The sequence below is a fragment of the Heterodontus francisci genome, chromosome 7 (assembly GCF_036365525.1).
Source record: "Heterodontus francisci isolate sHetFra1 chromosome 7, sHetFra1.hap1, whole genome shotgun sequence".
Taxonomy (NCBI): Eukaryota; Metazoa; Chordata; class Chondrichthyes; order Heterodontiformes; family Heterodontidae; genus Heterodontus; species Heterodontus francisci.
In genome coordinates, this window is record NC_090377.1 from 117,667,408 (window position 1) to 117,691,020 (window position 23,613).

The 23,613-nt window shown below is 41.7% G+C and overlaps 1 protein-coding gene across 14 annotated transcripts in view; it reads right to left on the reverse strand.

Moving 5' to 3' along the window:
- Window positions 1–4,720: 4,720 nt before the first annotated feature.
- Window positions 4,721–23,613, reverse strand: part of LOC137372267 (double-stranded RNA-specific editase 1-like) — a 428,430-nt gene continuing 409,537 nt past the window's right edge. For all 14 annotated transcript variants that reach the window (XM_068035994.1, XM_068035992.1, XM_068035993.1 and 11 more), the window contains 2 exons: window positions 17,020–17,198; window positions 4,721–15,344 (listed from right to left, as the gene is read on the reverse strand). In XM_068035994.1, the coding sequence (XP_067892095.1) occupies window positions 15,168–15,344; window positions 17,020–17,198 (356 nt within the window). In that variant the 3' untranslated portion in view covers window positions 4,721–15,167. The remainder of the gene's footprint in view (window positions 15,345–17,019; window positions 17,199–23,613) is intronic.

Sequence of the window (23,613 nt, forward strand, 5' to 3'; positions counted from 1 at the left end):
AGGTAGTGCAGGGTTATTCTGCATAGAAATCTATAGATGAGGAAGACCATTCAGCCCATCTTATGTATATTATGATCATACCAATAAACTCACTTTGTTGAGAGGTGGAATACATCAATAAATAAAGCCAGTTGCACCCCAGTTCCTGATTTGATAAATAGCCAGGAGCAGTAGCATAATGGTGATGTTACTGGACTAGTAATCCAGAGACATGAGTTCAAATCCCAAAAATATGTAATGAAAAGCTAGTATCAGTAGCAGTGACCATGTCATAAGGTCATAAGAACTAGGAGCAGGAGTAGGCAATTCAGCCCCTCGAGCCTGTTCCGCCATTCAATACGATCATTGCTGATCTCATCTCGGCCTCAACTACACTTTCCTGCCCATCCTCCATAACCCTTCACGAATTAAAAATCTGTCTATCTCCTCCTTAAATTTACTCAATGTCCCAGCATCCACCACACTCTGGGGTAGTGAATTCCACAGACTCGCGAACCTTTGAGAGAAGTAATTTCTCCTTATCTGTGTTTTAAATCTGCTACCCCTTATCCTAAAACTATGACCTCTCGTTCTAGATTTCCCCACCAGAGGAAACATCCTCTCTACGCCTACTTTGTCAATCCCCTTAATCAACATTTTTACCTCAATTAGGTCTCCTCTCATTCTTCTAAACTCTAGAGAGTAAAGGCCTAAACTGCTCAATCTCTCTTCATAAGACAAACTCCTCATCTCTGGAATCAATCTAGTGAACCTCCTCTGAACTGCCACCAATGCAACTACATCCCTCAAGTAAGAGGACCAAAACTGTACGCAATACTCCAGGTGCAGTCTCACTAATACCTTGAACAGTTGCAGCAACACTCCCCTACTTTTATACTCTATTCCTTTAGCAATAAATTCCAAAATTCCATTTGCCTTCCTTATTACCTGCTGGACCTGCATACTAGCTTTCTGCGATTCATGCACGAGGACACCCAGATCGCTCTGCACTGAAGCACTCTGAAGTTTCTCTCCATTTAGATAATAATTTGCCTTTCTATTCTTCCGACCAAAGTGGATAACCTCACACTTATCCATGTTAAACTCCATCTGCCAAATTTTGGCCCATTCACCTAACCTATCCATATCCATTTGTAAATTTCTTATTTCTTTATTGCAACTTACTATCCCACCTATTTTAGTGTCATCTGCAAATTTGGCTATAGTACCTTCTATCCCTGCATCCAAGTCATTAATATATATTGTAAATAGTTGGGGCCCAAGGACCGAACCCTGTGGCACCCCACTGGTTACATCTTGCCAACCAGAAAAAGACCAATTTATCCTGACTCTCTGTTTTCTGCCAATCCTCTATCCAAGCTAATAAATTGCACCTAACCCTATGTGATCTTACCTTGTGTATTAACCTTTTGGGCAGCACCTTATCAAATGCCTTCTGCAAGTCCAGATATACTACATCTACAGGATCCCCATTATCCACTTTGCTTGTTACAGCTTCGAAGAACAAATTAGTCAAACATATTTACACTTCATAAAACCATGTTGACTCTGATGGATTGCGTTTTGACTTTCTAAATGTCCTGTTATTACTTCCTTAATAATGGATTCTAACAATTTCCCAACGACAGATGTTAAACTAACTGGTCTGTAGTTTCCTACTTTCTGCCTCCCTCCCTTTTTGAATGAGGGCGTTATATTAGCTTTTTTCCAATCCACTGGAACCTTTCCCGCATCCAGAGAATTTTGGAATATTATAACCACTATCTCCGCTGCCACTTCTTTTAGGACCCTAGGATGTAGGCCATCAGGCCCTGGGGACTTGTCTGCCTTCAATCCCAATAGTTTGCACAGTACTTTTTCCCTAGTGATGATGATTTTTCTAAGTTCCTCTCTTTCTATAACCTCTGCATTTCCTGTTACTATTGGGATGATACTAATGTCCGCCACCATGAAAACTGAGGCAAAATACTGATTTAGTGTCTCCGCCATTTCTGTGTTCCCCTCTAATAACTCCCCAGTCTCATCCTCCAAAGGACCAACATTCACTTTAGCTACTCTCTTACCTTTTATATACTTATAGAAGCTTTTGCTATCCGTTTTTATATTTTGCACTAGTTTTCTTTCATAAATTTACCTTTGCTCTTTTTATTACTTTAGTAACCCTTTGTTGTTCTTTAAAAGTTTCCCAATCTTTCAGCCTGCCACTGGCCTTTGCAATATGGTATGCCTTAATTTTTGTCTTTATGTTATCCTTAACTTCCTTGCTTAGCCATGGATGTTTTTCCCCCTCTTACAATCTTTCTTCCTCTCTGGAATATATTTTAGTTGGGAGGAATTGAATATCTCCATAAACATCTGCCACTGCTCATCAACTGTCCTACCCTTTAGTTTTCCTGCCCAGTCCACTGGGGGCAAATCTGTCCTCATGCCTATGTAATTACCTATGTTTAACTCCAGAACGCTAGTGTGGGACTCCAGTTTCTTCCCTCAAACTGAATTTGAAATTCTAGAATGCTATGATCATCTTTCCTAGAGGATCCTTAACTATGAGATCATTAATTAATCCCACCTCATTACACAATACCAAATCTAGAACAGCCTGCTCCCTGGTTGGTTCCACAACATATTGCTCCAAAAAACAATCTCTAATACTTTCAATGAACTCTCTCTCGAGGCTACCCTTGCCAATTTGATTCATCCAGTATGTATATGTATCTTATAAATACTGGATTTTGTAAAAGCCCATCTGGTTTACTAATGTCTTTTGGGGAAGGAAATCTGTCATCCTCACCTGGTCTGGTCTGTGTGGGTCTCCAGAACCTCAGCAATGTGGTTAACTCTTAACTGAGTGGCTTCCTAGGCCAATTCAGAGGGCAGTTCAGAAGGCATCTCACCAACACCTTCTCAAGGACAATTTGGGGATGGGCAATTAATGCTGGTCTTGCCAATGACACTCACATCCTGTGAATGAATAATTAAAAAATGCTTGAACATGGAACTGAGGAATATAAACCAGGAAGTTTCTACTATGTGCAATTAGAAAATTGAGTGGAGCAGAAGTAGATAGCTTACAATTAACCATGGCACGTCCTATGCTTGAATAGCATGCTGTGACTCAGCAGCTGAAGAATATTCATTTAGGTATCAGAAGATACGCTATGGTGTAGTTGCACAAGCTGGTGAGTAAATTCAGTGTCTTCAGGGGAGGAGGACATTGGAGGGTATTTGTTTTAATATAAAGTCTACATTCAGAACACAAACAAACCCATTACTTAAATACTTTCATGAAAACCCTACATGCCAAATGGGAAATATTAATTGCATCAGTTGGAACCTTGCCTAACACTTTTACTGGAAATTCTTACAATTAAATTATTGTAAAAGAAGTAAACTGGCAACCAAGATGGCCACTGCAATTTACATTTGAAACACCAAAAGATTAGACTGGAGACAACATGACTGACCCAACTGAGCCAGAACAATGGGGTACTCTGATTAAATTACCTGTAATGGCCTTATCAACACTGTCGTCAGGGGCCATTAACACCCATTGACTTTGAAAGAGCCAACCCCCAGCAAGTGTGACTGGATAGCTTGAGGGGTAGAGCCTTGAATTTCAGAAAAGATTCCAGAAGGACCTCATTAAAACCACAAAGAGATTTGGTAATGTCATGTGACTGCTTGTGCAGCTCTGGAGAGACTGTAGGCTTTGTCAGTAACTGAAAAGCCATCCAAGGAGTAGCTCTCTCTCTCTCTCTCCAGTAAAGATCCAGCGAAGACCCGGCTGTAACTGAAAGCCTCAGGCCTACAGACCACCACAGCCAACAATCAGGGGACAAGGATTGACCCCCTCTTCTGCCTTCCGGAGCCCCGATAAGCCAGCCCACAACCATGCACATGGCCCAGTGAGGACTTCATGACTGCAGTTTCAATTGAGGATTCTGGGACTGATAAACTGTATTTAAACTAAATTTCATTTATTCCAGACTCTACTCCAACCAGCTGTTTTCCCTCTGTAATCTATTTGTGTGTGTGTGGCTCTCGTGTGAGAACGCGTAGCGTATTTTTAGTCATTTTAACCGTTCAGAGTGTTAAGAGTAATAAACTTACATCTTCTATAAAAGCAAAATACTACAGATACTGGAAATCTGAAACAAAAACAAAAAGTGCTGGAAATACTCAGCAGGTCTGGCAGCATCTGTGGAGAGAGATGCAAAGTTAACGGTTCAGGTCAGTGACCTTTCATCAGAACTGGCAAAGGTCACCGACCTGAAATGCTAACTTTGCTTCTCTCTCCACAGATGCTGCCAGACCCGCTGAGTACTTCTAGCACTTTTTGTTTTTGTTTCAAGCTTACATCTTTCTTGTTGGCTCTTTTGCAATTACATTAGAGGACCAGAACAAGCACTCACTGAGATGTTAAGTTAAATCACTGTGTTAAAGAAAAGGATAAACCCTGTTGCGGTCAAAGAGAAGGGGGCGAATGGGGGAGCCTGAGACCCCTCCCTCATCTGGCCGTAACAATGTGTGTATATGTATTTATATTATATAGTCCACAAATACAGAAATGCAGACAGGCAAAGACAGAATGCAACACACCAACTCCAGCTTTACAGGCATGCAATATGACAATAATTAAAAACCATCATGTTTAATGCAGCAACAAGCTCTACTTGTATATGTGCAACACACCCTAAAAATGACACCAACACATTAGAAGTCAGATGTAAATTTATTTTTATTTCATTTCTACATGTAACAGAGAATCATGCTGGAATTGTTAATGTGAAGTGGTACAGTATTAGTGCTGCATGCAGTGATTACAGTACAAACTGTTCATTACACAGTGGAATGTTACCATGAGCTCTTAAGGCGAACAATCTCCTAAACACAACTTGGCAAGTTTCCCTCATCTGAACAATTTTGTTACCGAGCTCTCTCTGTCTTCACTAGCTCCAAGAGAGATATTTCACTGGTATTGTTGCATTTTAGGAATTTGTTAAAGATATACACAAACATTCTAACTAAAAAAAGTTTTAATTTCCCCTCTGTAAGCTGAATGTGGGATATTATTTATTGCTGTACTGAGTAGAATTGTTTGATTATGAGACATAAATGACAGAGTTGGATAATTTATATCCAAATTATCCAGACAACTTGACGTAGTTTCAGGTTAATCTGTTGCAATCCGCCCTGTCTCAACCCCACTATGCCCCTAGAGCAGTGCAGTTCAATTTTCCTAACAGCGCTTGCTTAGTTTTGTCTCTTATCTAAATTACTAGAATGGAGATGCACATTATAATTTTTTAGCTATCAACTTATTTTTCAGTGTTGAAAACATAGCAATCTAAGAACTTAAACTCTTTACAACACAAACTCAGGATTAATAATATTGTAGCAACCTGGTACAGATCGCTTTTTCAGTTTGTGACTTTGTTGATGCCTTTTCATGAAATAAAGGAAAAAAACATTTTATAAGTCTTTGCCTTCTACTTTTTAGTCACACCTGACTGTAAATTTTCTCTCTAGTTCTGCCCTTTGGCGTTTTCTTAGTTGAGATGGTACAAGTATCACACAGTCGCCACAGGTTTGTGGAGCAAGGGAGATGTATTTTATTACATTAACTATGCTGTGTTAAGTAAAGCTGCAGGTGTCAATCAATGCAGAGAAATACAGGATGAAAGGAGGTCACAATGGGATGCACACACACACACAACCATCACTTTCATACCTGTACAGCCCTTTCATACCTCACAGGAGCATCTGAAACTTCAGTACGGCCCAACTTTAATGATGCTATAATGGGACACAGGGCTGAATTTTACCGGCCCCTTGCACAGCGGGTCGTGGCGCAGGGGCTGGTAAACTTCTGCGGGAAGAGGCCTGCCTCAACCCATAATGTCGAGAAGGGCCCCCCACATATTACCAGTGGCAGGGGGGCCTCAGTGTGGCCGCACCCCCCGCCACCAGGTGGTGGGCCCTTCATCAGCATATGCAAATTAACATTAATAATATGTAAATAAACCTACCTGCAGGCGGCGGCCGTCACATGCCAATATTATGGCCGCCGTTCATGCTTTGTGCACCTTTGGGGAGTTCTGAGGCGGGAACCTGGTGGGGAGGGGGAGATGAATAACATTTTCAGGGCGGGGGAGCGGGGAAAACGATCTTGATTGGATGTGGGGATGGTGAGAAGGGGCTGAAGGACAAAAGTTTGAAGGTTGGGGGGTAAAGTTCGGGTAGGGAAAACGGCTTGTTTTTGTTAGCCCGGGCAATTAAAAACACCATTTGGGGGTTGGGGAAGGGCCTCCATCACAAAAGTTTTTATTTAATAGAAATTTATAACCATATACCTTCAAAAATTAACATTAATTGTAAAGGCTTAAAGCACTTTAAAAATGACGCTGGCGCCTGCGGGGTGGAGCCGGATGCCGTTGCCGGGGATGCTGCAGCCGTCCCCTCTACATCATCAGGAGTGGCCGCTCCGCCCCCTCTATTTAAATAAACTCCCACGTGGAATATCACGGGGGCTCAGGGATGGCGCATCCGCGTGGGATGCATGCCTCCGCAAACTGTGGCGCACCCTTTAAATTCAGCCCACTGCCCACCACGTGGTTCAATTCTAAGGATGCTGAATGAAGAAGGTCCACCAGAAATTCAGTGTTTGGACACATGTGGAATTTATTTCCACTGAAATATGATATAAAACCGTCGAGAAGCTCAGCCCAGGTTCCTACCATTGTTCAAGTTGTAAAGAAATGGGACAACTATTTTCCATTGCTCTTGCTGAGGAATGCAACATTCAAGTCATCCATGGCTAGCATAGGATGACAGAGAGAAGAACAATTTCTAGTTAAGGCATATTAAGGTCTAGAATGTCAGATCTTGGTCTATCTAAAGAATAAAGGAAAAGGAGATTGATACTTAGAGGCCACTAAAAATATCAGACTTGTTTGTTAAGGACCTGGATAGTTTCTATCAACCCACAGTATTCAACAATGACAACTGAAATTATATCTGTCTTGTATTTCTTTGCCCCATGTTCCTTCTAAGTTTCTTCAAGAGATTATATGTCACTCTGCACCAAGTTTAGCAAAATCAAACACCGAGCAAGGATTGAGCCTGTGTAGTGCCTTGGTCTGCACACTACTGAAACTCTATGGTGTACACTAACGGAAGGGACCTCACTTCCTGAATATGTAAGTTGTTTTGCAACATGACAGTAAAATATTGATCACTGACCTGAAAAATTAACTTTATTTCTTTCTCCACAGGTGCTGCCTGATGTGCCGAGTACTTTCAACATTTTCTGCTTTTCATTGTAAAATTTTACTACCTGTACAACTTTCCAGAATCCTATGATCAAGCAGATAAAACCAACAACTTGCATTGATACTGTGCCTTTCATGTAGAAAAACATTTCAAAGAGGCATGAAGAAATGAATAGTGCTGAAGAAGGGATGAACAAAGAAAAAGGTGCGGTTTAAGGGTCTTAAAGAGGCGGAGGTAAAAAGGCAGAAGGTTTGCAGGCAGGCATATCAGAGTGTGGGGCACAGGTGACTGATGGAATTGCCACCACACTGTGATAAAAGGGGAAAGTTGCATAGGAGACCAGAGTAAGAGGAATCTAGAGTTGCAAAGCATATGTTTATAATAGTGATGCCATACACAAACCCAAAAAATGTATTCGAAAACTTTGCCATTTACACCATGAAGCACGATCTCACTGAAAAAGGGGAGTGTATGTGCAGATGAAAAAAAGTTAAAAGTGCTCACATGTTGTCCTGAAAGGGGACAGGTCTCATCTCAACAAGAGCCCTTTACCTGAAGCATTTCTACTAACTACATTTCCAAATGATTGTTCGTATTTCTAACTTTGATTATCTTTCACATTTATAAATGTTGCTCAGTAAATCCGGTTTAGAACACATCTACAAAAAAACCCTTCCATATATTTCTTTCATATTTATGTTAAATTTATGGTTACTCAGTTGTTAGAAAGTGTAACAAAAATATTTTGTGCCAATTAGTAAAAATTTAAAAGTGTACATGATATTTACCTATTATTTGTACAATTAGACTTTATCCCCTAATTACTCCTGTACTTCTCTCACTAACAAAGGTTTGAGAGACTGTTGAATGCCTTGGTATAGCAATACAATTTGAGGAAGGAGTTACACAAATTGAGAAATGTTCAATTGGTGAAATATGTATAAACACAAAAATAACAAATGGTGCTGTCTATGCATCATTTCAAGGAAAAGGAATGTTCAAGTATTGTTTATTTGATATGATTCTGTGGATATATGCTGGGGGTAGATAAAGGCTAGGACAATTGCACCAACGTTACTATCATCTCTTAGATGTCCCATGGTTTCCAGTGTAATGGTTTGCCTACGCAACAAAAATTATTGCACTTAAAAAATCTAATTCACTGTGTGACTCGCTCAGACATTTTGGCATGAAAAGGCACCATATAAATTTTAAAAAGTCTTGTTTTTAATATTAATTATGCCTACAAGGTGGATAACCAGTTGGCAGAAACCAGTTTGATATACCTGTAAACTCTCACAAATGATCACAATCCTCATTTGATCTCAGCAAGCACTTCCTGAAAAACTGATTCTATGTTGATTGTAACTTAGGTAAATGCTGACTCTTAAAAAAGCTGGCACAAGGATGCCAAAATTATTTACAATGGACTGCACTTCAGCCATTTTGGAGTTGAACAGGCCATCGTGATGACAGATACTCTCCATTCATTTATCCATGGCACTGTGGAATTGATCAGCTGGCCAGAAGAGATATATTGTGGTTACAATAGTATTCGTTTTTTGAAAGGTTTTTTGTCACCTGTATTCACATTCTCTTGATCAAATTCCTGCAAACTGCAATCATTTTGCCCATTTTGACTTCCTCAGCTAGAATTTTTATTCCTATGTGTCACTTAAGTGCTCACTCAGAAAATATTTCCAATGTTTGGTTAATTTGTTGACATGCTGACAATGTGTTTATTCTGAAGGATGGCGGTTACTGGAATTGATGCAGATATGGGTAACTTCTTACCAGTGGATAACCAGGCATTTTAAATGGATCTATGTATTGAAGAAACTGTTGATGTCAGCAAGAAATTACTCCAGCTTCACTATTTTCACTTCTTGACAGATGTGTACAATGGTATATGTCTAAAGAACTACAGTTCTGACTAATATTTGACCATATTGTTCCTACTTTATAAAACAAGTCACAATATCATTACTGAAGATGCAGAAAATGCTGGCTACTTTAATCGAGTGTTTTCATCTCAAGTTCTCAACACCAAGTAACTTCTGAAAAGAACAATTATAAGGATTTATTTTTGCTGTGCTCTAGATCTATGAGGTCTATGGTTCACTGATGCTTCTCTGAATTTTTTTTTTTATTAAGAGTCAATTTTTTTTGTTGCAAGGCTTTCAATAGCAGTGAAAACGTTGCCTACATCTGGTCAGGTTCGGCTATTTGTGGACGTCGTGCTTAATTTGGAAGTAATAGTCTTCGAAACAACCTTTATGGGTTTCAGACTGACAGGTTTCGCATTGCTCCAAGCCAGTGCTGTCCTTCTGGCTATAAACTCCACAGCTGAAAGTTCCAGTACTAACATCTGGTTCTACCCATACTTGCCATTTTAAACAAGATTTCTACCTCAATTTTCCCATGAAATTGCTTGCAGTCTTTACAGTGGTCAAGTGCACCAACTTTCACAAACTTTGCTCAGTAACAGATTTATTTTTCGCATTATGATGTTTGATTATACAGCAGATTTTTCTCTCAAAACTAGTTGAAAATCTGACCATTAATTAAAATGCTCTCCCTTTTCTGCTAATGATGTGTCACAGTTTCTTCCTTCCCATCGCTTTAATGGTTTCCCCAAAAACAGATTACACTACTGATGCTGAACAACTGACTGACAAAAATGCAGATATTTGGCAGTATAATAGGTCACAAGTACTGGCAATTCCCTGCTCATTGATCTGGAAGGTGGCATTAATTATTTTGGTGCCAAAGCTGTTGAATGCTGGAAAAGTACTACAAACTACTTGAGGTTTGGGACAAAGTGGAAAGGGGGAGTGGAAGGAATTTTCTTTCCATTCCAAAGTGAACAAACCAGAATAACCAATGACTAAAGACAGTATCTCTGCAGCCATTATATCCAACAGCCAGTTTGATTTTGTGTATTGTTGCATTTTGAATACTTGCAACATTTTAAAAAATCTAATCTTTTTGAGCTGTGTTAAATTTTATTTAATATTGTGTGCTTGTTGTTGGAATGTCATTATCCATTATGAAATGAATGACATTCTAACGGGTTTGATTTGTTAAATACAAGGTGAATCAAACATTGTATTCATTGAGGTGCTTCCAATGGTTGAGTACAAAATTACAATACAGAAGACCATGAAAGTTGTGTTTAAGCGATTGTTCCTTATAAAATAACAAAGGTCACAAAAATAAGCTTACAGAAGAGAACATTAAGACTAGATTCCCTTGTGAGGCAAGAAAACACTCGTTGTCTCCTCTCGATGTCCTATGATGTGGAAAGGTCTCACCACAAGATACTTGACAATACACTCACATTGTGTGGAGAAAATCACATTTGACAATAAGGTCTCACAGTCTGGAGAGGGCCACTGTGACATAGCACATATAACTGATGATACCCACGGCGTTGACAGGGTTCAGAATGGGATGCCAGTTCTACTAATATAAAAGACAACATTACAGTACTCTTCTCTACAATTGTGATAAATATTCTAGTTAATTACATAAAATTACATAGAATTTACAGCACAGAAACAGGTCATTCAGCCCAACAGGCTCATGCCAGTGTTTATGCTCCATTAGAGCCTCATCCCACCACTCTTCATTTAACCCTATCAGCATAACCTTCTATTCCTTTCTCTCTCATGAACTTAGCTAGCTTCTCCTTAAATGCATCTATGCTATTCGCCTCAACCACTTCATGTGGTAGTAAGTTCTACATTCTCATTAGTCTTTGGGCAAATAAGTTTTTCCTGAATTCCCTATTGGATTTGTTAGCGACTATCTTACACTTATGATCTCTAGTTTTGCATGACCGCCCCCCCCCCACTTTCCCTCCAAAGTGGAAACAACAGTTAAACTGAACTTAAAGCTCAAAAAATTAAATTAGTACTTCAAGCAAAGGCATGTGAACTGGGATACCGATGGAGTGGAGAGACCAACTAGTTAATGCAGGTTTGAAATCCATTTCTATTTTTAATACTACAGTAAAACTCCTTCAGCTGAAATTTGGCTGGCGATGACAGCTGATTGTTTTTATTCATTAGTCAGTCATTTACATTGTCTATCAAACTATTCGTCATAGAAATCAGCATTCCAGACCAATTTTATATGCTGTAGTAATTACCTATTTCATTACAGCACTTATTTTCTCTCTGAAAATCAAATCATTTCCTTTTTTTTCTCCCTATGGAAAGACGGAAGTGTCTCCTAATCCATCAATCAATAGCCCTCTGTCAAGCAATGTGAATCAGACACTCTCAGACTTCTGGGCCCCACTGAAGAGAAAACTTCCAAGTGGCATCCCAGCATTCATCCATGGCCACAGGTCACTCACCCAGAGCAAACAGCATTTGAGGATGGCAGATAGGACCCCAGCTTCTAGATTTACTCTTTTGTGGTCCAGCTGGTTGGGGGGATGGGGGGGGGGGGGGGGGGGGGGTGGTGGTGAAGAAAGATCGCCCTTGGAGATCATCACCAAGTTATTTAAGTATTCTGAAAGAATCAGATCCACAAGCTGACTGTGGGGCAAATTATACATCTGCTTAGGAAATTAAGCATGTTAACCTCTAAGTTCATCGAAATATGGGACCCATCTCAGAGCTCGGTGCAAGATCTAAACTAACAATAGTACTGGTGATTGAACAGTTATCAGGTTCCATACTAAATCCTATGTGCCTAAAAGCATTACCACTGGAAATAATCGTGTCCAAGGCGAGCTTGCAGCACCTTCCTCTCTACTTACCATAGTTTTTCTTGGGTTCAACTTCAGAACTGTGGGTAAAGTTGAAAAAGTAGCCTAGACAAAAAGATGAGGGGGTGGGGAACGCATTGTGCGATGTCTTGCTGCATGGTTATCAATACTGCCTTTGTTACACATATTCTGACAACAGGAGTCACGTGGGGCATTAAGTTTGCCCATTATGCCCTGTTAAGCAGTAAGGCACAACCTGCCAATTATCTGGGGTCCAGGACACAAATAAGAACACCCCAACAGTTGGCTATGCAAAAAGACAAATCAATACAGAAGAATCTAAGATTAGTGATTCATTTAAAAAACAACCCTCATCATTTTAATAAGTACTAAAAAGCAGTAAAAAGCAGATTAGATACTGCTTATTTGTTGGGTCCAGCAGGATTAACATCGCTGATTAATTCACTACCGCAAGTAGGGTTTGCACAAAGCAGTAACTAATACAACATTTATGTGCATGTATATTATATAAATAGACATGGCAATGAGAAATTCTGTATCTCATGAAATGGCTTTGGAATATCTAATCATTAATATGTTGAATAACTTACACTTGGTTATGCCAGACTGACCATGGACTCGGTTCTGCTCACTTCAAAATGACCATGATGACAGCATCAACAGCAGCTATGCTTTCAAATAAGCAAAGGCTCAGATTGGAATAAAAAAGCAAACAGACAGAGATCATGCAACCAATAACAAGTGAGGTTGATGGGCACTTTGACCTTGAGTATTGTCAAAAGTGAATGTGCCGTCCACCCGCACTGACTCCATTCATAAGTAAAGGGCCCAAGCTCCAGAATTCCCACAGGACTGCAAATGTACACTGTCTTGGGTCTTGTTGATTGCTCTGGTGTTGAATTAAGCATCTCCCATTCTGGTTGCTAAACATTGAGAGCCAGTTCCACAAGTCAGCATGCTACTCTGCAAAGGTTCTGAAGCCAGTATCATTACCATACTGACTGACATGAAATAACAGCAACATTCCTCCCCAATTTAAGCACTGGCTACAATTATTAGTCTACCGGTTTAAGGAAAAACCCTTGATATTAACACACTTGCAGATGTGCAGAACAGTAGGTCTCCTGCTTACAAGCTGGCCTCCAGCCAGGGGGAGTGGTGTCAGACCACAGCATGAAACATGGAGGTCATTTGAATCTCAATCTCCTGGACCCAATCTATTAAGGTAAAAGTGCCAAAAGATAAGATCAATACTGTGAGCTCAAGGCACAGTTTATGCCACCACCAAAACCTCTGGATTGTGTAACTAACTGCCTTGGAACTAAACCACAGTCATTTAGTGTATTCATTATAATTTGGGTTCTTAAATACTGACAGCAACACACTTTGACCTTTCAACACCACAGGTGGAGGATCTTATATGAGAGACCCTGCCAGCTTCAAAATGTCACCATATAACAAGAATTATTCCAATTGTAATTCAACAAGTTTTCAAGTGCTCCAATCTCGGTTAACTTTCATCCCCTTTTATTTCTGCGACAGATGACACTAACCTTTAATGAGATACAATTAATTGTTGTATTGTGACCTTTGCACTCGCAATTGCCTTCATTCAGTTGCAAAGGTCAATGTAAGGAACATTTGATTCAAGGCATATGCTATTCCAGTTTACACAACAAAGAAAGAAACATATCAACAATTGTGCATGAAGAAAGAACAAGGAAAAAAGCAGCAGGCACACATATAGACAGATAGCATCCCTTTTATGGCTAGGCTAGGCTGTAATTTAAAATTGACCAAAATGTACTTCCACACATCATTACATTTTAAAAAATAATTTTTTTTGGACTTTGATCTGTTACGCTGAACTCTTGTTCAGCTGCTCCTACTCCTAATGAAAAAAACTGTCACAAAACAGTGCTGAATCTGCCTGGGTAATTTATAGTTAAGGACTAGTCAAGAATTGCTTCAGTTGAATGAACTGCATCATCTTGGAAGAGTCGCATCTATACCAACAAGAACCCACTGAGAACACTGCAGTCTGCCTTGAAGTAAAACTTATGACCTATCCTTAAAGAAAACATACAGCACTTCAGTTTGAATGCTATAATGGAAGTTTATTTGCAAATAGGTACAGCAGCTGTCAAAAATAAGACGACCCCAAACCTGCTGAATATATGTACTCCAGTTGCCTGTGATGGTTCTGAATACTTATGGGGCATGTACATCACTTTGCCATTATCTACAAGCAACCAGTCGATAATTTCCCCTTCCTAGTTTTTTTACAGGAGCTCCTACGTCATCCTCTAATTCCCAGTTCTCAAAAGTTTAGCTGATTATTTTGTTTGTAGAGGTTTACTCTAAGAACATACATAGGGAGAAATTGTATGATTTAGTGCTACCAATGTAGATCTTCACCAAACAGGAGTGGATTGCAGATGTACCAAGACCACAAGGACTGCAGCAGTTCAAGAAGGCAGCTCACCACCACCTTCTCAAGGATAATTAGGGTGGGCAATAAATGCTGGCCTTCCAAGCAACCCTCACATCCCAAGAACAAATAAAATAAAAATTCAAGCGTGCACGTCAGCATAAGCAATTTGCAGTCCAATTGATCTTTTGTCCCATCAGAAAATTGCATGGACTATGAATCTGGCACACTAACCTTTGCAACTGAATTCACAACACATGCTCCCCCTTTCACAAGAAGTTCTGTGTCAGAAGTGCTAAATTGCTAAACTTTTTATAGTCCATAAAGACCAGATAAATGTTAAAAGTAATGTTGACTATACAGATTATTTCCTGTACATTGTATTTTCAGAAACAGAACGCAACATTGTCCTTCCAGAAACCTACACCATGTCTTAAACCACCACAGCTTAGGGTATGTTCATAAACATGGCCAATGCTGCACAATTCAATGACGGCTTCAATTACTGACATTACCTCCTAGTTTAGAAGCCAATTAAAACAAGTATTGTGTACATCACTTCTTGTGCTACTTTAAAAATCTAGCTGATAGCCAAGAAAAGGGATGCATCTTTTTTTTAAAAAAGGAAATTTAAAAAAAGTTAGTTTAAAGTTACAAGTTAATAAATACATCTGACACATGGAATTCCAGCAGCTTTGCATCCTTAAAAATCCCAACATGGGCTCAGCCAGACAGAGCGAACTGGTCCTGTTCAATGGGCTTTTTCACCCACATGCCTAATCCACTCCTCTGGAACTCTTTGATCAGGGACTCCTTGGCAGCTTGATATTCAGTGGCAGCCTGTTTTGCTTCATAGTACGAACTGAACTTCTCCTGTTTGGATCGATGCAAGAATAGCAACTGCAGGAATAGAAAAAAAGTGTGGGGTAGGGAGAGAGAGAGAGCAGACTTATGTGGATTACATGTAGCACTGGATGCAAATGAAACCATTTTAAATACAATGATTCAGAGTAAGTGCCTCTAATTTCTTTTCTTTACAGCTTTCTCCACAAGATGCTACCAGTCATAACAATTGCAAATGGCATAATGATTGCAAGTCATCAGAACTGAGGAAGAAGAATTTGAATAATGGCCAACCTGCTAGTTCAAATTTTGTATTCACCTTCTGTAAAAAGTGTTTTCATTAGGCTACCAATATTTCTTGTGAAATAACCAGACATGAGCAGGATAGATTAGTGGTTACGGTGAGCATGAAAACTAACAGTCTGTCATAAAACCAAGTTGGCTCACTAATATAATTCAGTGAAGGGAACTTACCAACCCTACGTGGTCTGCTTTCCATTCGATTCCAACTTAATACTCTGAAATGGCCTAACTAGACTGCACATGTGTTAGGCGGTAAGGGGAACAACATGACAAAATGACATGCTCAATTTTATCTTCAAGATACCTAGTTGTTGAAGTGACCATTGTACAATCCTTGTAAAGACAAAATCTCATCTTCACAGTCAGGGTAATCTCTATTGTGACATGTGGCACTACTGCTGTGCTAAGTGGAAGAGACTAAGGACAGATCTTGCAGCCCAAAACTGGGAAGCTACTGTGGCATATCAGCAACATTCTTTACAAGTATATATCCAATTCCCTTTTGAAAGTTACTACTGAATCTGCTTCCATCACCCTTTCAGGCAGTACATTCCACACATCATAACTTGCTGTGTAAAAAATTGTCCTTAACTCACCCCAGTTCTTTTGCCAATTATCTTGATTCTGCATCTCTGGTTATTGATACTCTTGCTAGTGGAAACTGTTTCTCACAATCTACTCTATCAAACCCCTTCATAATTTTCAGTGCACCATTTTAGTTTGGTGGGATAGTTGAGACTCACTTTAATGGTCTTCTGCAGTTGGGAGTTAACCATAGTTAAGTTGTAGTGGAAACCATTGAACAGATGACACCAATTTAACAGAAAACTGACTCACAATTGCAGTTTCAAGCAAAGTAATTTCAAAAGGAATCAACAGCCCAAGAGAAAATGGTGTACTGAGTGTCATAAAAATCCAAAACCATGGGAATGGACAGTCAAGTAAATTAGAGCACTGTAATTTTTCACAATTTTATAATATAGATGGGACCGACCGCATCAGTCTCCCTTTGCTCATTTTAAGGGTTCTATGTAAAATGAGTTTAGACAGCTCTCATATAATTTTTTTTAGTGTGCAAGAATTGACAGGACTTAACTAACAGTCTCACTCAGACAGGCTACAAGGCAGGCAGGAATGTTCTGCTCATGTGGCTCTGAATGCACGGTGCAGTGCTGGTGAAGGTGCACTCTGAATCTAACCCATGGGGTATTTGATGTTACAACATAGAAGAGCTTTATTGTGTATCTGACCAGGCAGTACTCAACAGTGCAACATGAAAGGAAGTTTACCAACAATTGAATCTCTTAGAAGGGAAAGATCTGCATGCTATGGTGGAATTTAAAATAGAAAAAAACAATGCTGGAATGAAAAGCAAATGTAAAAATAGGAGTGGCGGGGGTGAGGTGGGGGAATTACTGAATGATCTTACCTTTCCATGCAAGCGTAGCCAGCGACTGTGCAGAACATGTTTACATAGTCGAGAAGGGCGCCCCATGTCATCTTTCCCTGTCATGGCATTAATGACTTCGAGGCCTGAATCATCCACAACCCAATTGACACTGAAATTTGGTGCCTTGCCTGGTTGGCGTGATTCAGTGTTACTAATACCTATAAACAGACAATCAACACAAGTTCAGTCAAAATAACGGCCAAATGTTGAAACTGTGAAATAAAACAGTGCTGTTTTTACCTGCTTAACTTCTTAATTTTGGATTTCAGGATAGAAGTGAATTTAAACAAAGTTTATTTAATCACACTCTCACAAGGTGCAGCCTTAAAAGAGCTGCTCTTTTAGAATATCTGAACATATCTGCTACAAAATGAGTTACTATCTACTACAATTTAACACTAGTCCACCACATACTTGAAAACAGCTATACACAACACCACATAAAAGGTGCAGTTCCATAGCCATTTGCACGTCAAAAGAAGATAGGACTTAGCAACAGGAATAGGCCATTCAGCCCTTCAAGCCTGCTCCACCATTCGATAAGATCATAGCTGATCTGGTTGTGTTCTCAACTCCACTTTCCTGTCTGACCCCCATAACCTTTGACTCCTTTGTCTATCAAAAATCTAGCTAACTAAGCCTTGATTAAATGTAATGATCCAGCCTCCATTGCTTTCTGGGGAAGAAAATTCCACTTATCCTTTGAGAAAAAAATTCCCCTCATCTCCATCTTAAAAGGAAGACCTCTTATTCTTCAACTGGGTCCCTTAGTTCTCGTCTCCCCCAGAAGAGGAAACATCCTCCCGGTATCCACTCTAACAAGTCTCCTCAGGATCAATAAGATCACCTCTCATTCTTCTAAATTCCAATGTGTACAAGCCCAACCTGTTCAACCTTTCCTTACGAGATAAGCCCTTCATCCCCAGAATTAATCGAGTGAACCTTCTCTGAACTGCTTCTAACGCAATATATCCTTTTTCAAATAAGGAGACCAAAACTGTACAATACTCCAGATGTGGTCTCACCAAGGTCCTGGACAGCTGCAGTAAAGCTTCCCTACTTTTATAATAAATAAAAGCAAGATACTGCAGATGCTGGAAATCTGAAATAAAAACAAAAAGTGCTGGAAATACTCAGCAGGTCTGGCAGCATCTGTGGAGAGAGAAGCAAAGTTAACATTTCAGGTTTGTGACCTTTCATCAGAACTGACAAAGGTTAGAGGAGAATTAGGTTTTAAGCAAGTGAAGAGGAGGGGGTTGGGAAGAGAACAAAGGGGAAGGTGTTTGATAGGGCAGAGTGTGATTAAATAACAAAGCTGGGACAAAGGCAAAGCGTGTGTTAATGCTTGTGGTGAAAGACAAAGCATTAGTCCAGAGAGACTGTTAATAGCAGAATAATGAGCAGCTACATGCCTACATTAAAAGCAGGTGCATGGTTAAAAAATAAAATATTAAAAAAAGACCAGTCACGCTCTGAAGTTATTGAACTCAATCTTCAGTCTGCAAGGCTGTAGAGTGCCTAACTGAAAGATCAGGTGCTGCTCCTCGAGCTTCTGTTGATGTTCACTGGAACACTGGAGCAGGCCAAAGATAGAAATGTTGGCATGAGCGCGGTTGGGGGGAGGGGGTGTTGAAATGACAAGCAACTGGACGCTCGGGGAAATGCTTTCGGACCGAGTGGAGGTCTTCCGCAAAGCGGTCACCCAATCTGCGTTTGGTCTCCCCAATGTAGAGGAGCGGCAAATACAGTATAGTAAATTGAAAGAAGTACAAGTAAACAGCTGCTTCACCTGAAAGGAGTGTTTGGGGCCTTGGAGAGGAGACAGGAAGTAAAAGGGCAGGTATTACACCTCCTGCAGTTGCACGGGAAGGTGCCATGGGAAGGGGATGAGGTGCTGGGGGTAATGGAGGAGTGGACCAGGGTGTCATGGAAGGAACTATCTCTTCGGAATGCTGACAGGGGAGGGGAAAGGAAGATGTGTTCGGTGGTGGCATTATGCTGGAGGTGGCGGAAATGGTGCAGGATGATCCTTTGGATGTGGAGGCTGGTGGGGTGGAAAGTGATGACAAGGGAATCCTGTCGCGGTTATGGGAGGGAGAGGAAGGCATGAGGGCAGAAGTGCGGTAAATGGACCGCACACCGGTTGAGGGCCCTGTCAACCACAGTGGGGGGGGATTCCTTGGCTGAAGAAAAAGGAAGACATATCGGAGGCGCTGTTGTGGAAGGTTGCATCATCAGAGCAGATGCGTCGGAGACGGAGAAACTGGGAGAATGGCATGGAGCCCTTACAGGAGGCAGGGTGTGAAGATGTGTAGTCGAGGTAGCTGTGGGAGTCGGTGAGCTTATAATGAATTTTAGTAGACAGCCTCTCCCCAGAGATGGAGACAGAGAAGTTGAGGAAGGGAACTGTGGGAGCTAGACCACGTAGCGGTGAGAGAAGGTTGGAAATTAGAGGCAAAGTTGATTAAGTTTTCCAGTTCAGGGCAGGAGCAGGAAACAGCACCAGTATAGACATCAATGTACCGGAAAAAGAGTTGGGGGAGGGGGCCTGAGTAGGACTGGAACAAGAATGTTTGACATATCCCACAAAAAGACAGGCATAAAAAGGACCCATGCGGGTACCCATAGCAACACCTTTTACTTGAAGGAAGTAAGTGGAGTTGAAGGAGAAGTTGTTCAATGTGAGAACAAGTTCAGCCAGGTGGAGGAGGGTGGTGGTGGATGGGGACTGGTTGGGCCTTTGTTCAAAGAAGAAGTGGAGAGCCCTCAAACCATCCTGGTGGGGGATGGAGGTGTAGAGAGATTGGACATCCATAGTGAAGAGGCGGCGGTTAGGGCCAGGAAACGGGAAATTGTCAAAATGACGTAGGGCGTCAGAAGAGTCATGGATGTAGGTGGGAAGAGACTGGACCAGCGGAGAAAAGATAGAGTCAAGATAGGAAGAAATAAGTTCAGTGGGGCAGGAACAGGCTGAAACGATGGGTCTGCCAGGACAGTCCTATTTGTGGATTTTAGGAAGGAGGGAGAAGCGGGTTGCGGGACTATGAGGTTGGAAGCTGTAGAGGGAAGATCTTCCCAGAGGAGATAAGGTCAGTGACAGTCCTGTGAACAGTAGCTTGATGTTCGGTGGTGGGGTCTTGGTCCGGGGGTGGTAGGAAGAAGTATCTGAGAGTTGACTGCAAGGTAGAGGTCGGTACGCCAGACAACAGCAGCACCATCCTTGTCTGCAGGTTTGATCACAATATTGGGGTTAGACCTGAGAGAACGGAGTGCAGCAAGTTCAGAGGGAGACAGGTTAGTGTGAGTGAGGGGAGAAGAGAAATTGAGACGGCCGATGTCTCGCCGACAGTTCTCAATGAAAAGATCAAGAGTGGCTAAGAGGCCAGAGGGAGGGGTCCAGGTGGAGGGAGAATGCTGGAGGTGCGTGAATGGGTCTGCTGATCGGGGAGAGGACTCCTGGTCAAAGAAGTGAGCACAGAGGCAAAGGCGAAGGAAGAAGAACTCAACATCATGCCGAGTGCGAAATTCATTCAGGTGGGGGCGTAAGGGGATAAAACCGAGTCCTTTTCTGAGTACAGAACGTTCAGCAGAGAGGGGAAGGTCAGAGGGTACAGTGAATACATGGCATGGGGTCAGATCAGAAGGGATGTGGTCAGAGGGAAGTGAAGGGGAAGAAAGATCTTGAGGGGCATTAGTCCCCATCAGCTGCTGGAGCTTGCGTTCCTTAACATCTAAAAGGAAGAAAAAAAGTTTTTTGTTAATGCATCGGATGAGACGAAGGATGAAATGAAACTGCGGAGTCGAACAGCTTTAAGAGTGCTTCTGGAGAGAGAGGTCCAGTGTGTACATGTCAGAGAGGTACATGTGGCGGTGCATGGCACGGAGTGTTGATCTCAGGATGCGGTGAGAGCAACAATCCAAGGAACATTGTATTTCTCAGAGATATCTGTAATCCTGGGTGGATTCAAAACATGAAGGATGGAACATCAGTTTACCTTTATACTCAATTCCCCTTGCAATGAACACCAACATTACATCTGCCTTCCGAATCACTTGCTGTACCTGCAAACTAACCTTTTGTGATTCATGTACCCCAGGACACCCAAATTCCTCTGTACCATTGAGTTCTGCAATCTCTCCCTATTTAAATAGTATACAACTTTTCTATTCTTCCTGTCAAAGTGGACAAGTTCACATTTCCCTTGCTTGCTCTAAGTGATTGAATTACTTAAAATGGCTTCATTAGCACAGCAGTTAAGGCAATCCTAACATATTGACTTTGAAAGTGCAAACATCTTCCAAGTGTAAATTAGCATCCTGGGGCATGTGGAGCCAATTCCTAAACTTGAATTTCATTAGAAGGTTTCAGAAAACCTGACGTAGCCATCTCGGGGGAAAAAGGATTTTGCTTCCTTTGGACAAAGAGATAAGCAGTAACTGAGAGAGCAGCAGCATAGAAGGCTGCGTGCTTCCCTTTCTCCCTCTTTCTCTCTCCCCAGCAAACATCAAGTTTGAAAACTGTCTGGGACTATGGACCCTCCAAGCCTAAAGATTGCTACAGCCAGCGACCAGCGGAAGAGAGCCAACTACAATTCTGCCTTCAAGAAAACCCTGAGCAAAGCAGGCCCACCACAAAGTGCACTTTGACCAGCAAGGACAGCAAGAATACAACTTCACAGCTGGAGGACTACCGAATCACCCACTTCACAGACTGTGTACTTAGGTTCCATTTATTCTGGACTAAATTCCAACCACCAAATCTATTTTTCCCTCTGTAATCTATTTGTGCGTGTGTGATTCTCGTGTGAATGCGTAGCATATTTTTAAAATCGGGGTTAGAGTGTTAAGTATAACAAATTTACCTCTTTCTTGCTTAAACTCAAGGAAACCTGTCCGGTTCTTTCACAAGTAAAGGTAAAAGGTAAAATACTCATAGAGGTGGTTAGCACAGCCACTGTTTAAAAGGAATAAACCCTGTTTTTAAAAATTCATTCATGGGATGTGGGCGTCACTGGCAATGCCAGCATTTATTGCCCATCCCTAATTGCCCTGGAGAAGGCGGTGATGAGCTGCCTTCTTGAACCGCTACAGTCCATGTGAGGCAGGTACACCCACAGTGCTGTTAGGAAGGGAGTTCCAGGATTTTGACCCAGCGACAGTGAAGGAACGGCGATATAGTTCCAAGTCAGGATGGTGTGTGACTTGGACGGGAACTTGCAGGTGGTGATGTTCCTGTGCATTTGCTGCCCTTGTCCTTCGAGGTGGTAGAGGTCGCGGGTTTGGTAGGTGCTGTCTAAGGAGCCTTGGTGCATTGCTGCAGTGCATCTTGTAGATGGTACACACTGCTGCCACTGTGCGTCGTTGCTGGAGGGAGTGAATGTTTGTGCGTGGTATGCCAATCAAGCGGGCTGCTTTGTTCTGGATGGTGTCGAGCTTCTTGAGTGTTATTGGAGCTGCACCCATCCAGGCAAGTGGAGAGTATTCCATCACACTCCTGACTTGTGCCTTGTAGATGGTGGACAGGTTTTGGGGAGTCAGGAGGTGAGTCACTTGCCGCAGGATTCCTAGGCTCTGACCTGCTCTTGTAGCCACAGTATTTATATGGCCACTCCAGTTCGGTTTCTGGTCAATGGTAACCCCCAGGATGTTGATAGTGGGGGATTCAGCAATGGTAATGCCATTGAATGTCATGGGGAGATGGTTAGATTCTCTCTTGTTGGAGATGGTCATTGCCTGGCACTTGTGTGGCGCAAATGTTACTTGCCACTTATCAGCCCAAGCCTGGATATTGTCCAGGTCTTGCTGCATTTCTACACGGACTGCTTCAGTATTTGAGGAGTCGCGAATGGTGCTGAACATTATGCAATCATCAGCGAAGATCCCCACTTCTGACCTTATGATAGAAGGAAGGTCATTGATGAAGCAGCTGAAGATGGTTGGGCCTAGGGCACTACCCTGAGGAACTCCTGCAGTGATGTCCTGGAGTTCAGATGTTTGACCTCCAACAACCACAGCCATCTTCCTGTATGCCAGGTATGACTCCAACCAGTGGAGAGTTTTCCCCGATTCCCACACTGACTCCAGTTTTGCTAAGGCTCCTTGATGCCATACACGGTCAAATGCCGCCTTGATGTCAAGGGCAGTCACTCTCACCTCACCTCTTGAGTTCAGCTCTTTTGTCCATGTTTGAACCAAGGCTGTAATGAGATCAGGAGCTGAGTGGCCCTGGCGGAACCCAAACTGAGCATCACTGAGCAGGTTATTGCTAAGCAAGTGCTGCTTGATGGCACGGTTGATGACACCTTCCATCACTTTACTGATGATTGAGAGTAGACTGATGGGGCGGTAATTGGCCAGGTTGGACTTGTCCTGCTTTTTGTGTAAAGGACATACCTGGGCAATTTTCCACATTGCCGGGTAGATGCCAGTGTTGTAGCTATACTGGAACAGCTTGGCTAGCGGTGAGGCTAGTTCTGGAGCACAGGTCTTCAAGTACTATTGCCGGAATATTGTCAGGACCCATAGCCTTTGCAGTATCCAGTGCCTTCAGTCGTTTCTTGATATCACGTGGAG